At 40.6% G+C, this 16,097-nt stretch overlaps 1 protein-coding gene across 1 annotated transcript; it reads right to left on the bottom strand.

The window, feature by feature from the left end:
* Positions 1-5,969: 5,969 nt before the first annotated feature.
* Positions 5,970-8,900, bottom strand: LOC120371121 (protocadherin alpha-8-like). Its single transcript, XM_039486659.1, has 2 exons — positions 6,523-8,900; positions 5,970-6,102 (listed from the first exon to the last, which is right to left on the bottom strand). Exons 1-2 carry the CDS (start codon positions 8,893-8,895, stop codon positions 6,091-6,093), a joined length of 2,385 nt encoding a protein of 794 aa, XP_039342593.1. The 5' UTR covers positions 8,896-8,900; the 3' UTR covers positions 5,970-6,090.
* Between the last annotated feature and the right edge of the window lie 7,197 nt (positions 8,901-16,097).

Here is a 16,097-nt window from a genome sequence, read left to right as displayed (position 1 = left end):
CTCTCACAACTCCTTACCTGAGCCCTCCACGAAACAGACACATTACAATCGAATAGCTTAAGCAGCCACTGAATTACTTTAATGAAAGTAATGGAAATTCTTAATGTATTGCACAATGGAAACATGAAACTTTCAGAACAGGTTGGTGCTCTTCTAGTTATCCTGAAATATATGAAACGGCAGAGAGGCCTCTCAGGAAAGGCTAATGGGAGCTCACTTCATATTAAGAGGTGGAAAGCTTGAATACAGAAAAGCCACAGAATGAAAATAAAGATCAGCAAGTAAGATTCAGAGTTATTATTTAAAAGTATCTCTCAAACAGGTAACCTAGAAAACTGAGCCAGAAACTCTACTCGGCATTTAATTAATTTACCAGAAATGGAAGGAGCCAATAACATGCTCCAGTTTATGGGCTCCCTTTTTAATGAAATCTTTATTAAGGTCACCTCAGCTGTCATTGATCTGAAAGGGTCCAGAGAATCAAGCAGCCCAAAACTATTACAGGAAACTTGTTTACATTTCCAGGATAGGGAAAAGGTTCTTCATCTTGCCAGAGTCTACCAAATACACTCTAAACCAGTGCACACATCAAATGTAAAAGTACGGCATTTGATCCTGTTTTTAAAATCACAAAGGGAAAAAAATTATTATTTCTAGCTCTTAGAGGCCTAAGCCTTTCAGACTGTAAACTCCATTTTATAGTGTAAGCTGTCTGAGCCAAGGACTATCATTAATGAACTGTTTGCACAGTGCATCGCTCACAAGCCTTCTCATACCCTGAAATGCTTTGGATACTTTTCAATGTTTCCTTATTTCAAAAATCAGAAGATGGCACACATTCCCTGGAATTATTGACATAACCAGAAGAAAATCTCCAGGATCTCAAGAAGCCAGCAGGTCAGATAAAGAAGGATGATTAAAACCTTTGGAAATAAGCCAGTTTATCCTTTAATAAAATCAATAACCTAAAACAATGAGTTAAAGTAGAGTAAAAATAAACAATATAATGAATTAGCATTGGTTAAACTTAACACACAAGTATGTTCAAAGGAAAGACAAGACAGAAATAAGCCAAGAGGGAACAACTGGGATTTAAAATGTCTATATAAATGTAAATTAAAATAAGTTGCAGGTGATAACAGATTCTGCTAACTGGGTCCATGCCTACCACAGAAAATTGCAAAAATAAAAAAAGACTAATAAATGCTACAGTGGTCTTGCTGCCTGCAAAAGGGAAATCTGTATCTAATAATCATATCTCCCAACTTCTTTGATGAATAATGTCACTAACATAATGTCTCTGTCTATGCAGTGAGGCTGGCAAAGGAGGTGCCATCTTATGCCAACGTCTCCATGCCTCACTTGAATACTGACAAACACATAGCTGAAATCAGTCTGGTTCATCTCTGTGTTAGTATTGTTAAAATGGGTATTATAATTATAATAATGTGCTTAGTGTTTAGACTTTATTGACTGCTTGTAAATTGCTGCAGAAATTAATCTCACTTAAAACATCCATATCCCATGTTGTACGGTAATATTTGAGCATTTACACTGTGAGCCTCCATAATGGTATAAGTCAGGAGACAGGACAGAAGTATTAACTAGGATTGTTAATTCCTCCAATCAGCTAAGTTTGCACTTGAAGCGGAAGGAGGGAAGGGATAAAAACCCCTCACAAGAAGGAACTGAATCTTTATGCTGCTTGGACTCTAAGGTGAAAAGGATGAGCAAAAGATCCCCAGTGCTTAGCCTGGGTTAGCCCTACAGGACATACAAAGCTTGCTTATTATAAAAGCTTCTATTATTTTTTTTAAATTTAAGATTGGAACACATTTGTGTGTATATATATTTACCTGCTTAAACTTGTAAACAACTCTCTTGTTTCCTTTTCCTACATAATAAATCTTTTGATAGCTTATCATAGGATTGGCTACAAGTGTTGTCTTTGGTTTGAGATCGAAGGTGCAATTGAGGTAAGTGACTGGTCCTTTGGGACTGGGAGTAACCTGAGAATCATCTATCCCATAGGTAAGCTTCCCTGGGTGGAAAGACAGATAAGACTGTTTTGACTCCATGTTAAGTCTGTTATAGTGCCTGAGAAGTTTACACTTGATAATTGGTTGGTTAAATCTAAGCATAGAACTCACAGCCAGTTTGAGGTTTGTGGCCTGTTTTCTAATACTGCACTGAGGTTAGTAGCCACTCTCTTGAGCCACTGTAGAACAGTTTGACATATGCTATTAGAATTGAAAAGGTAATATGAAAATAAATACATCCATATAAATCTGTACATATAACTGGAAGCAGCTTTTCTAATCACCATTGGACCTTAAAATGTCAAGCAATGCTTTCATTCTCTCTAATGCTCAGAAGGCTTTTGACTGGGTTGTGTGGCTTTTCTTAGTTCACCATATAACAATATTTATATCCAGCCTTAATTTTCAGTGGTATATTTCTGATCTACATGACTAATGTTATAAAGTTGGAAAGAAGAATGTACCAGGCATACTCAATATTTTCTCTATTATTTGCTTTTATAACCGGATACATCAGAAAGTGTTGTTCTAAGATGATGCCATTATGCTTTATTTAACACAGTCTTGTAAATCTATGTGATCATCACAGTCCTTGGGCCCAGGTGTCCCTACACAGTCCTCACACCAAGGCCACCACCCAGCAGCTCACCTGACCCAGTTGAGAAGGGAGCCAGTGAAGCTCTATCTTGCAAAGGCCCCACCCACAAAACTCCTTACTGGCAAAGATATCCAGCTGACCAATTGTCTGGGATGCTCTACCTAAACCAGAAAGAGGCATAGATGTTGTCTGAGGAACTAGATTAATTCCTAGCTGGCTGCTACTGTGGAACCTATCTACTTGCCTGAGCCCTGCCTTTCTGCCTGTTCCTGGTTCCTGTCATCTTTAACCAAGATCCCTGTCTGTTCCTCCTTTCCTGACTCATTCCAGGTCCCTGCTTCTCTGCCCTAAACATGGCTCCAGCTCTGACCTTTGGCTTGGCACCTGACTCTGACCCCAGTTCTGGTTCCATGTGCCTGACTCTAACCATTAGACATGAACACTCACACTCCAGCCCCTATAACCTATCATCGAGGATGTCTGCATTCTAGATTAATTTTCTCTGTTATAGGAAACAAAATTAACTACACAAAACAGAAATACTGCTGATTGGACTCTCCCAAAATAGGATACCGCATTTGGGTCTTTGGGAGGAAATTAAATACCCAGGGACACCAGTTATAGATAATATTGAAGTATTATGTAAAACTAATTTAAAAACTATTACTAAACTCCTCCATAGTGAAGCAATAATCTGGAATAAATTATATATCAATTGATTAGGGTAGAGAACTGCTGTCCATATGAATCATTTACCCAGCAATTTTAAAAATTATACTTATTGTCTGTAAAAATCTCTAATACCTTCTTTCTGAATTTTGACCAGAGTTATTATTTTTATGGACCTTTAAATACCTCCAGATAAATTATTAAACTATTTCAATTTATTTCTGAAGAATATTAACAAGATTATCCAATTTGAAAAGATATTGTTAGGCAGCCATTTTAAATAATGGTTGCAATGTCATTCCGGAGGCTGAAGAGAAGATTGTACACCTAAAAGGACAGTGACATCTGTCATGGATCCACAGGGTCTGGTTTATGCCCCAGCAATAACCAGTCCCTTGACAGTGACCCTTTTAATGTGCCAAACCCCAAGGGTTCACACAGTTCCTCAGGAGCAGACCCATAGCCTCCAAAACTCCAAGACTGAGCCTTCAGGCACCAATGATCACTGTGCCTCTCTGTAGGCAAGACAGACTCTGATGGAAGGCTTGCACTGTCCATCTTCAGGGCAAAAGGCTTTCAGTGAATATTTTCAGCAACAGCAGGCAGACATTTCAAAGCAAAGTAATAATGTATTAGTCACTTGGCACACAGTATATGGAAGTCCTTAGGTTGCAAAGAGCGGCAAAGATTAAGACACAGTCCATCCTGGCCCAGCCAGTGCATGCTGGATCTGGTTTGCTCCCTGATCCTCAGTCCCAGATAAGAGCTGTGTGTCCCTCCAAAGGGCAGCCCTTATTCCAGTCACTTGATTCCTTTCTTCTTTCTTCTCCAGCTGAGTTTACATGTTCTGCCTAACAGGGTTCCCTGCTGTTAGATGTCAATTTTTCAGTCCTTGCACAGGGGGTGGAGAAGAGGTCTCATGGTCTTTCTGAAGCCTCTGTTTATCTCGGTCAGTTTCAACCAATTCTTTCATGACCCATTCATTTCACCCCATAAAGCTAGGAGACACACATCTCATGTCTCCTACTCTGTTCCAAGTCCCTTTTGTATCCACTGGGTAACAATGCTAACTACAGAAGGAAACTGAAACACATGAAAATATTACAGAAAATGCCATTTGTCGCAACATAATTTTCAGAAATTATTTGCAAACAAGAGTTTTCTTAACAAAAGTACAGCAGTTCAGCAATTCAGACACTGTCTGAAAGTAAAAGAGAAGGATTTGGGATACTTTTTAATTTAGCAGATTCTTCAAACCAGAGTTATAGTCAGTGACTTTAGAAAAGCCCTTCCAAAAATGTTTGTTTTCTATTGATTTAAAAGAAAAAATCCCTTTTCATTTAGGAGCATTTTTTTAAAAGCATGCCTGACCCAAATCTAGCAGTGTTGCCTCATGGCCTGAATGCCTCAGTTTGTACTTTTAATATAAATACATTCTTCGACACAATCTATATAAACTTAAATATGAATGTTCTCTCATCTAGGGTCAGTTCTTAGAACCTACCCTGAATGAAAGGAATAAGTGTACAATTTCCCTTTAATTTATAAAATCACAGTTTTCTTTCCTAAAACTTTCCATTGTCTCTTTTCAGCACCAAAATCCCATAAAGCTTTGAAATGACTTTCTATACTTATAAATATAATTACATTTTCAGATCTTCATATTGCAGCCACTTGCAACCTCTCCAGCAAATTAATATTCAGACAATTTTTTTCTCACACATTCCATGTTTTTTTCACTTCATATCTCCATTGATCTCAGGAATAAATAAGAAGAAGATCAGGACTATTATTATGACCAGTATATACCGATTACCAATGGAAACAAGTGGAAATTTCGGGAGCATAATCCTAATATCTGAAATCATTTGAATTCCTTCAAATATAATGTCACAATATTTAATCTTCTTTCTGAAATAAATTACACCACAAGAAATAATTACTTATTTTTATAGCAACATATTTTAAAAGTCAATATTTGTTTGAAAGTCAGCCAATGCTTGGCTCACATTTGCTTTGTTTGCATCTCCTATTACCAGCTCCAAACAAGAAAATAAACTGTAATTTAAAGCTATTTCTTCCCTTGGCATTTCTGTGCTGAAATTGTCTAGCACTCTAAACATGTTGCACAGTTTGAAGTTTATGTAGAAGTAGAAAATTATTGAGCTGCTTATATTATGCAATGGAAGATAATTTTAGATCAATAATCTTATCATTACTACTGATTCTTTGAAGATGCAATTGTCAACCACGAATCTCTACAGCTCGATATGATTTTTCAGTAACTGTGTCAACATTTACATTTCCTATCAATTGTGACTAACAGTAACCGATACAACATCTACTCACGTTTAAAGTTAAAATATACATAATAATTCATCAGAAAAACAACTTAGGGCATTGTTCTCACCAAAAATATTTCAGCTATTTACCTTTCCCCCATTAAAATTTTCACTGAATCAATTCAATTAAATACATTAGTCGAGCAAGGTAGAATGAAAAATAGATGATATTGAAACGATTAGGAATGTTGAGAGAGGAGATGAGTGATAGCGGACATGAAAGAACCATATAATATAATGAATTATGCAAACAAATATCAGTGAAAAATTCTGGTTTATCACTTATAATACAAGAACAAGAGAACATTCAATGAAACTGAGGAGGAATAAAATTTAAAACTGATAAAATAAAGCACATTTTACGCCGTACATTATCGACTTGTGGAACTCACTGCCTCTGGACACTGAAGAAACCAACAGTTTCTTGAGAAACGATCAAAGATTAAAGGTGTGTCTAGATAATTTAAAATTCCAATTAGTTTAGAAAGAATAAAATACCACTAAACGCTATAAAAACCTAATGGTTCATAACATAAACCAACATCTATGTGCCCGGGTTCACTTATAGGCCAGGTTTCCCCATAATTGCCCATTATGGAGATCCCTGAACCTTCCTCAGAAGTATTTCTAACTGGTCACCTTCGGAGGAGAGAAGAACAACTACTCTCATCCACTATATATATTATTACTATTATTTCATACTCAGAAAAAATTATCACTCTCATTAATAATGTTGAAACTGTCCTCCTAAATCTAGTGGAGCGAAAAAGTGGCTTATAAAGCAATACAGTTTAGTTTAATTTCTTCAAATACATTAAGGAATTAACTTTTTTTTAATTCACAGAAAAATATAGAACAAATTCATGAAACTCACCTGGCCAGACGCATTTGGTGAGAGAATCTGCCCCTTCCCTGCCTCTCCATTTTCCCAGAAGTGCGGGAAGTTGGGGCTGAAAACCATGAGGTCATTCTTGGCGGTGCCTTCCCCTACACACAAGTTCCGGCTCTGGCGCTGGGAATAGGACCAACTCCCCACCTCGCTCGAGCACACCACGGTGGCTTTCCCAGGACCGCACATCACTTCCGGACCCGGGCGGCATCTCAGGCCAACGTACACGACAATCACCAGCACAAACAGCCCGGACACCGAGCAAATGGCGATCATTAAAGACACGTTCATGTCAACCAAGGGCCCTTCGCTCCCGCCCCTTGGCCTCGAGTCCCATTTCACAGCCTGGGGACTCTCCACCAGGGACAGGCTGACAGTGGCTGTCGCTGACAGCGCCGGCTCCCCATGGTCCTTCACCAGGATCACGAGTCTCTGGCTGGGGCCGTCCGCCTCCTCCAAGGCCCGCGTCGTGCTGATCTCCCCGCTGTACACACCCACCCGGAAAGGCCCCGCAGCCCCGGGCTCCTGCACTTCGTAGCGAAGCCACGCGTTGTAGCCGGAATCCGCATCCACCGCTCGGATCTTGCCCACCACATGCCCTGCGCCGGCCGACAGCGGAACCAGCTCGGGCCCGGGCGAGCCGCCGACGGAGCCGGCCGGGGACACTGCGGGCGCGTTGTCATTTGCATCCAGGACAAAGAGCTGCACAGTCACGTTCCCGGACAGCGACGGCAACCCGGCGTCCCTCGCGCTCACCTGGAACTGCAGCACTTGCAGCTCCTCGTAGTCAAAGGGCTGCAGGGCATAGATGTGCCCGCTCTCCGAGTGCACCGAGATGTAGCTGGACAGGGGCTGCTCTCCCACACTTCGCTCCACCACCCAGTAGCTCACAAAGGCGTTTTCCCTCAGGTCCGGGTCCGAGGCCGACACGGTCAAGAGATGGGCCCCTGGCGGGTTGTTTTCCTTCACAAACACCGTGTAAACGGGCTGAGGGAAAGCGGGGGCGTTGTCGTTCACATCCGCGATCGGCACCAAAATGCTGCTGCTGGCCGACAGAGACGGGGCCCCTCCGTCTCTGGCTGTCACCACGAGCTTATATTCAGACACTCGCTCCCGATCCACGGCCTCCGCCAGCACCAGCGAGTGATAATTCTTAAAGGTGGAGACGAGCCGAAAGGGCAGGTTCGGGGGGATGGAGCAGGTGACTTTGCCGTTGTCTCCCGAGTCCCGGTCAGAGACGCTAATAAGAGCCACCACTGTCCCCGGGGGAGCGTCCTCCGGCACCGGCAGGGAAAGGGAAGTCACGGCCAGCTCAGGGGCGTTATCGTTCACGTCTAAAACACGTAGTAAAATAGTGCACTGTCCCGTCATTGGCTGGTGACCTTTATCCTGAGCTTCAATTCGAATTTCATATAACTCAACGTGCTCGTAATCCAGGTCCCCTTTCACCCTGATTTCACCGGTATGTGAATTTAGGTTAAACGCCGCTCTTACAATGGGATGCACAAAATTACCAAACGAATATGAAATGTTCTTGTTAGTCCCTTCATCCAAATCGGTGGCGTTAAGTTTGATTACTAATGTCCCCTTAGCTGTATTTTCTAATACATTTACCTCATAAACTGACTGTTTAAATACAGGCGCATTATCATTGGCATCCAGCACCGTGATCACCAGCTGAACTGTGCCGGTGAGCTCCGGTTTGCCCCCATCAGTGGCCGTGAGTAATAAAATATGCTCAGGGGTTTCCTCTCTATCCAGAGCTTTCTTTAACCCAAGCTCTGCTAATTTATTATGGTCATTTCTCACTTGTACATCTAAAGTAAAATATTCATTAGAGCTCAGTTTGTAGGTTAGCAGAGAGTTTGTACCAATATCTGCGTCAGAAGCGCCCTCTAGTGGGAAACGCGAACCCGGCAGTCTTGATTCTGATATAAACAGATTTAATTCATTTACGGGGAACACAGGAGCATTGTCATTTATATCCTGTATCTCCACTTCCACGTGAAATATCCTCAGGGGTTTGTCCACTATCACCTCCAGGTCAATGGCGCACAGGGGGCTCTGGCCGCACAGCTCTTCCCTGTCTAGTCGCGAATTAACAAACAAAACGCCGCTCTGCAAATTTACCTCAAAATAGTCTCTCCTGCCGCTGGAGACCATCCGGAACATCCGAGACACCAGCTCCGCCGCCTCCAGCCCCAGGTCCTGGGCCAGGCGGCCCACAAAGGTGCCGTGTTTGGATTCCTCCGGCACGGAATAACGGACCTGGCCGCTGCCCACCTCCCAGGCCGTGTGCAACAGAACCAGCCGCAGCAGCTGCCTGGTTACCAGGGAGTCTCGCCGGAGAACAGCCATCGCGGACGCCAATTTCTTAGAATATACAGCCAATTCATACAAAAATTTGTAAGCCTCTGGAAATTGGTATTTTATTTCCAATGCCACGATGTTTGCGGTCCTCTTGCACCCCCGATTGACTGCGTATTCAGTAAAAAGAGGAGCGGTTTTGATTTTTTGCCTTACAGTTTCTTTTTAGGTGGAGAGCGACATCATGTGGCTGATTGTGTGCATTACATTTTTTCCTCATACAGAAAACCGCTTCCTTGCTTCACAATTGTGTTCTTCCATTTATTTCCTTTTATGCCTTTTTTGGGTGGGGAAGTTGGAATTAAAAGGTGAATACTTGACAGATACATTATGGACTCTGAAAATTAAAGCGAAATGCATTTTCTTCATCACTTCATCACTTCAAACGACAACAAAAGTTCTACGGGAGGAAGGCAGGTTATATGTAGTTGTAGAAGTGACCTGACACAATATCAATGTAAACCTTTGAACATTAATCAAACAGTTAAACTATTGTTTGTAACCAAAACACCTGCCACTTCATTGGGCAGGGAGAACAAGAGCTGATGTGACAAATTAGCCTTTTGAAGATGGAAGCTGGAATTTTGGTGAGAGTTTGGTGCCTAACTTTCATTGTCTTGAAATGGGATTTAGGGAGCTAACGCTCTTATGAAAATCCTAACCTAAATTTTACTCTTTAATTTAAAGTTCACCTTTGGCTGCTTTCAATCAGGCCATGCGTCTGAGGCTCACTTATACTTTCATCTCCACTCTATTGTCAACAACTCGTAATTATAACAACTGCATATACCTAGACTCTGAGTCCAATCTGTGATAGAATGTCTTGGCTGTTTCACTGTATATATTATATCAGACTTGTTCCTGTTCCCACACGGGACGAGAGAGCTGAGGAGTTTAACTAATTCAAAGTACGTATCTAACGCTGAAGGTTATCCTGCTAATTCAGTACATAGCACTTGACTGTAGCTAGCCTCATTTTCTTATAAGTAATAGTATACATACAATAAAACCCAGTTACTGTGAAATTCATGTAATACTACATTCATAAAAACTTACACATATACACACACATCGCTCTACACACTGACATATCATGCTACATTAAGCTATGGTAACATAAATAATAAATTTAAGATGTATTATTTACCCACCTACTTGCAGCTTCTGGCAATCAGAAGCTTGGGACACCCAGAGCATGGGGTTACATCCTTACAACATCTAAAAAAAGGCTAATACTCATTAGTGGACCTATCCTCCATAAACTTATCTAATTCTTTTAGGAACCGTGTTATAATTTTGGCCTTCACAACATCCCCTGGAAACGAATTCCACAGGTTCACTGTGCCTTGTGTTTAGAAGGACTTCCTTTTGTTTGTTTTAAATCTGCTGCCTAGTAATTTCATTAGGTGACCCCTGGTTTTTGTGTTTTGAAGGCATAAATAACACTTCCATTTTCACTTTCTCCATGCCATCCACAATTTTATAGACCTCTATCATATTCCCCCTCAGTCTCGTCTTTTCCAAGGTGACCAGTCACAGTCTTTTTAATCTCTCCTCATATGGAAGATGTTCCATACCCTTAATCATTTTTGTTGCCCTTTGCTGTATCTTCCCCAATTCTACTAGATCTTTCTTGAGATGGGGTGACCAGAACTGCATGCAATATTCAAGGTGTGGGTGTACCATAGATGTATATAGTGCCACTATGATATTTTCTGTCTTATTATCTATCCCTTCCCTAAAGGTTCCTAGTGTTCTGTTAGCTTTTTAGACTGCCACTGCACATTGAGTGGATGTTTTCAGAGAACTAGCCACAATGACTCCAACATCTCGTTCTTGAGTTGTAACAGCTACTTTAGATCCCATCGTTTTGTATGTATAGTTGGAATTATGTTTTCCAATATGCATTACTTGCACTTATCAACACTGAATTTCATCTGCCATTTTATTGCCCGGTCACCCAGTTTCCTGAGATCCCTTTCTAATTATTTGCATCCTACTTTGCACTTAACTATCTTGAGTAATTGTGTATCATCTGCAAATTTTGCCACCTCACTGTTCACTTCTTTTTCCAGATCATTTATGAATAGTTGAACACCAGGTCCCAGTGCAGACCCCTGGGGGCACTACTATTTACCTCTCTCCATTCTGAAAACTGACCATTTATTCCTACCCCTTGTTTCCTGTCTTTTAACCTGTTATTGATCCATGAGAGGTCCTTCCCTCTTATTCCACAGACTGCTTACTTTGCTTAAGAAACTTTGGGGAAGGATCTTGTCAAAGGATTTATGACAGTGCAAGTACACTATTTCCACTGGATCACCCTTGCCCACATGGTTGTTGACTCCTCCCCCCACCAAAAGAAGCATTCTAATAGATTGATGAGGTATGATTTTCCTTTTACTAGAGCCATGTTGATTCTTCCCCCAACAAACCAGTTCATCTATGTGCCTGATAATTCTGTTCTTTACTATAGTTTCAATCAATTTTCCTGGTACTGAAGTTAGTCTTACCATCTATAATTGCCAAGATTAACTCTGAAGCCTTTTTAACAATTGGTGTCCTCCAGTCATCTGGAACAGATGCTGATTTAAGTGATAGGTTACATACCATAATTAATAGTTCTGCAATTTCATATCTGAGTTCCCTCAGAACTCTTGGGTGAATACCATCTGGTTCTGGTAACTTATTATTGTTGTATTTATCAATTTGTTCCAAAAACTCCTCTACTGACATCTCAGTCTGGGACCATTCCTCAGATTTGTCATGTAAAAAGAATGGTTCTGGTGTGCGAATGTCCCTCACATCTGCTGCAGTGAAGACTGAGTCAAGGAATTAATTTAGCTTCTCCACAGTTGCTTTGTCTTCCTTGAGTGCTCCTTTAGCACCTCCATTGCCTAATGGTCCCACTGATGTACTTCCTGCTTCTAGTCTACTTTTTTAAAAGTTTGCTGTTAGTCTTGCTCGATGCTCTTCAAATTCTTTTTTGGTCTGCCTAATTATACTTTTACACTTGACTTGCCAGAGTTTTTGCTCCTTTGTATTTCCTCGGTAGGATTTAACTTCCAATTTTTGCAGGCTGTCTTTTGCCTCTAATCACTTTTTACTTTGGTGTTTATCCATGGTGGCACTTTTTTTTAGTCCCTTTCAGAGGTCCAGAGAGGCCCGGGCCACTTCCAGCTTTTGAGATCCCTAGCCAAAATAAAATAAAAAATGATGACACATGAAAACAAAATAAGGCACCAAAAAAAAAGAGTGAGACATAATTTGAATTTTTTTATTTAACAAATGTTTTTCTAGCCTTTTTCTGTGCAAATGAACTACTTATTGAGGGAAAATCTAGCTTTTGTGCAATGTCACAGTTGATATTAAGCATGGTGAGCCTGTTAAAATGCTCTTGTCCCATAGTTGAACAGAGATAGTTCTTTACCTGCTTCAACACATTGAAGATGCATTCACCTGAAGCCACTAATGCAGGCAAATTGACAAAAATACACAATGCAATTGTGATATTAGGAAACACCCCAGAGAGTCCAAGTTTGAGTATTTCTTGAAGCAACTCCTTTGGCTTGCAATCCAATTTAAAGTTCATGGAATATATTCATTTGAGGAAGAAGATCTCGTCACTGAGATCTTTTGAGATTTCTTTGTTGTACTGTTGCTGAAATTGTTCAGATGCAGAAAGTAGATCTTCATTACTCAGTCTGTTGAACTGCCAAAGAAACCCAAAAAGGGTACAAATTAGTTGCAGTGACTCAAATTGATGTGTAAGACCTGATTGAATAGAGTCAATGATGACAAGGAACACATTGACCCTAGAATGCTGCTCCACATCAGATTCAGTAGGTAAGTTGTCATTGGTGGAGAACTCAAATGAAATGCCAATATTCTGTGCTACTAATTTGGACTCAGTCAGGATCGCATCCTTTTGTTCACAAATCTGTTGAATGTCATTGATAAGACTTTCAATGTTATCTCTCTCAACATCAAGTGTAGCACTGCATGCTTCAATTACCAGATTAGTTTGGTGGATCATTGTAAGTAGATTCATCCACAAAGATAACATCAGAATGCATTCAAATGAATGTGTTTCTGCATAGACTGAAGTTCCATTCGAGCCTGTGCAGTGAGATTGAGAGATTCAAGCTCATTTAAAGCCTTTCTCACTGAATTCAAATGCTGTGTAACTGGTTGAACACCATCAATCTATGCAGATCATCTAGTTTTGGGCATCCCATGCAGTGAAACAAGAAGATATTTCTTCAGAATTTCCAACCTTTGTGGACTGCTACTGAAGAGGTTGTACATTTGCTGAACAGTTCCAAAGTAAGTAATTGCCTCCTTGCATGATTCATTACAGTCAACACTTACAAGGTTTAGTGTGTGGTTTCCACAGCTGGAGAAAATACAGTTTGAATTATGCTCAAGCAGAACTGCTTGTACACCTTTGTACTTCCCAGCCATATTAGATCCATTACCATAGGCTTGACCAATGCAGACTTGAAAAATCTAACTTAAAACCTTCTAGAAATGCTAGTACTCAATCAGCAATTTATTTTCCTGTTTTTCTCATGAAATTATCAAACAAAATATACCTTTCTTCAATTCATTTGCACCTGAAATGTTCTAAAGTAAATATGTAGCCTGTCCACACTTGAAATATTCTTCTGTAAACATGTACACAAATGCTGAATGGTACACAGATGCTGAAAAGACTTTAAATGAAGGAATACTAATTAAGAACACAAAATGAAACAAACATCCTTATCACTGAATCAAAACTCAAGCATGTAAGATATAATATAATAGGCTGAACTGAAGACAAAGGGATGACATATATACAGTAAACAGAGACAGGGATACAGACAGAGGGATAATGTCCAAAAATTTCAAACGTGTTCTCATGAAACTCAGTGTACAAGATTGTCCTCACAAATTTTCATCTTGAATCTGGGCCTATAGACTACAAAAGTCTATGATGATGGCCAAGCTACCAAGCTATGGCTCATCCAACCAGCCAGTCACCTCTTTTAGCTACTCTATGAAGATAATAATGAGGAAATCTAATACATAAATAATTCCTTAGTCAACTAGATGTAAAACTATAAAGACACTAAAATGTAACAATTCTCTACCTTTCAACACGCACTTGATCCAGCACCAACCACTAGTAGTGTTCGGTTTATATAATCAGCTCTTCTGAGAGGACACATTCACAAGTCTAATCTTGTGCCATCAGAACTGATATATTGTAATTAATATTTATGAACATTTTAAGCTCTTTAATATAACAAAATCTATATCAGTTAACAAAAAAAAGTCTTTTACCAAATCACATCTCTTATATGCTTAAATTTGCAGCTCTAAGCTGAAAGAGTGTGTCACATTTTGGTCCGATAGGGAGGCACACAAAACCAAGTTGCAAAATTTATCAAATGCCAAAAAAATTAACAAGTGTCTAAATTTGAGGCCCCCTTTGAGCTTGAGGACCAGGAAAAATGGCCCTCCTGGCCCACCCTCTGATTGGCCCTGCTTTTTTGGTCCTCTTACTATGGTTTTTAATTTGGGGTCTATATTTAATGATCCTCTATTATGGTTTATTTAATAAATTCCCATGCAGCTTGCAGGCATTTAACTTTTATGACTGTTCCTTTTCATTTCCACTTAGCTAGCTTCCCCATTTTTGTGTAGCATGAGCTTTCGTGGGTGAATACCCACTTCTTCAGATGCAAGTCTGCATCTGAAGAAGTGGGTATTCACCCACGAAAGCTCATGCTGCAAAACGTCTGTTAGTCTATAAGGTGCCACAGGATTCTTTGTTGCTTTTACAGATCCAGACTAACACGGCTACCCCTCTGATTTTTGTGTAGTTCCCCTTTCTGAAGTTAAATGCTACTGTGATGGGCTTCTGTGGTGAGCATCTTTGCTGCCTTCCCCCTTCCAACACACACACACAAGAATGTTAAATTTAATTATATTATGGTCACTGTTACCATGCAGTTCAGCTATATTCACGTCTTAGAGCAGATCCTGTGCTCCATTTAGGACTAAACAAGAACTACCTCTCCCCTTGTGGGTTCCAGGATTAGCTGCTCCAAGAAGAAGTCATTTATAGTATAAAGCAACTTTCACTGGGGTCTTTATCTCAGGGTCCACAATGGCCACCCAGAAAATCCAGAAGCCCAGAGAGTTATTCTCGTATACACAGACAGTGTAAGAGAGTGGTTCTCAACCTTTACAGACTACTGTAACCCTTTCAGGAGTCTGATTTGTCTTGTGTACCCCCAAGTTTCATCTCACTTAAAAATTATTTGCTTAGGAAATCAGACATAAAAATACAAAAGGGTCACAGCACACTCTTACTGAAAAAGTTTAGTTTGTACTGATTTCCCTAGTGCTTTTTATGTAGCCTGTTGTAAAACTAGCCAAATATCTAGATGAGTTGATGTGCCCCCTAGAAGATCTCTGTGTATCCCCAGAGGTACAGGTACCCCAGGTTGAGAACCAGTGGTGTAAAAGGCCACTTTGAAGCAGGTGGTGGTGTAACTTACATCGGAAATTGTCACTCGAAGGGTTCCCCTGCTAGATAGGGGAGGGCAGCCGCAATCACAGGTGACTATAGTGATGTTGTAGGCGGCTGCCTCTCTGTCCAAAGCGCCTTGTCACCAAGAAGAAGGATGTTTTATCAGCAGGGGTGTCAGCTGAAACGGTACGTTCTGAAGAATGTAGCAGCTGATCTTCCCATTGTCCCCGGAGTCCTGGCCCATGACACTGAGCAGACCGACCATCGTCCCAGCTGGAGTGCCTTTCTCGATAGAATTAGAAAGGGAGTTTACCGTCACTGCTGGGACATTGTCATTGCCATTCACAACCTTTACAAGAACTGTGCAATGCTAACTGACTTCCCTCCCGCGCCTGCACTCCCACATTATATTGGTCACAATTCACTTCACCTTCCACCCCAAACTCCCCGTTATCAGGACGGATAGAAAACATTTTCTGAACGTTGATTGAAGTGTTGCTGCCAAAAAAGTCCTCTAACCTTCCATTTCCTCCTAAATCGGTGGCATTCAGTCAATAACCAGGATGCCTTTGTCCACATTCTCCACTAGGCAGACAGTGTAGATGATTTCATCAAATGCAGGGGCGTTATTGTTAGAATCCCGCACAACGATACTCGATCCAGATCTTTG

This window comes from Mauremys reevesii, linkage group 8 (genome assembly GCF_016161935.1).
Source record: "Mauremys reevesii isolate NIE-2019 linkage group 8, ASM1616193v1, whole genome shotgun sequence".
Classification (NCBI taxonomy): Eukaryota; Metazoa; Chordata; order Testudines; family Geoemydidae; genus Mauremys; species Mauremys reevesii.
This window is presented reverse-complemented; position numbering and strand designations above follow the sequence as displayed.

Coding starts and splice junctions, on each gene's coding strand:
- LOC120371121 (XM_039486659.1), bottom strand. CDS start 8,895: ATGGCTGTTCTCCGGCGAGACTCCCTGGTAACCAGGCAGCTGCTGCGG.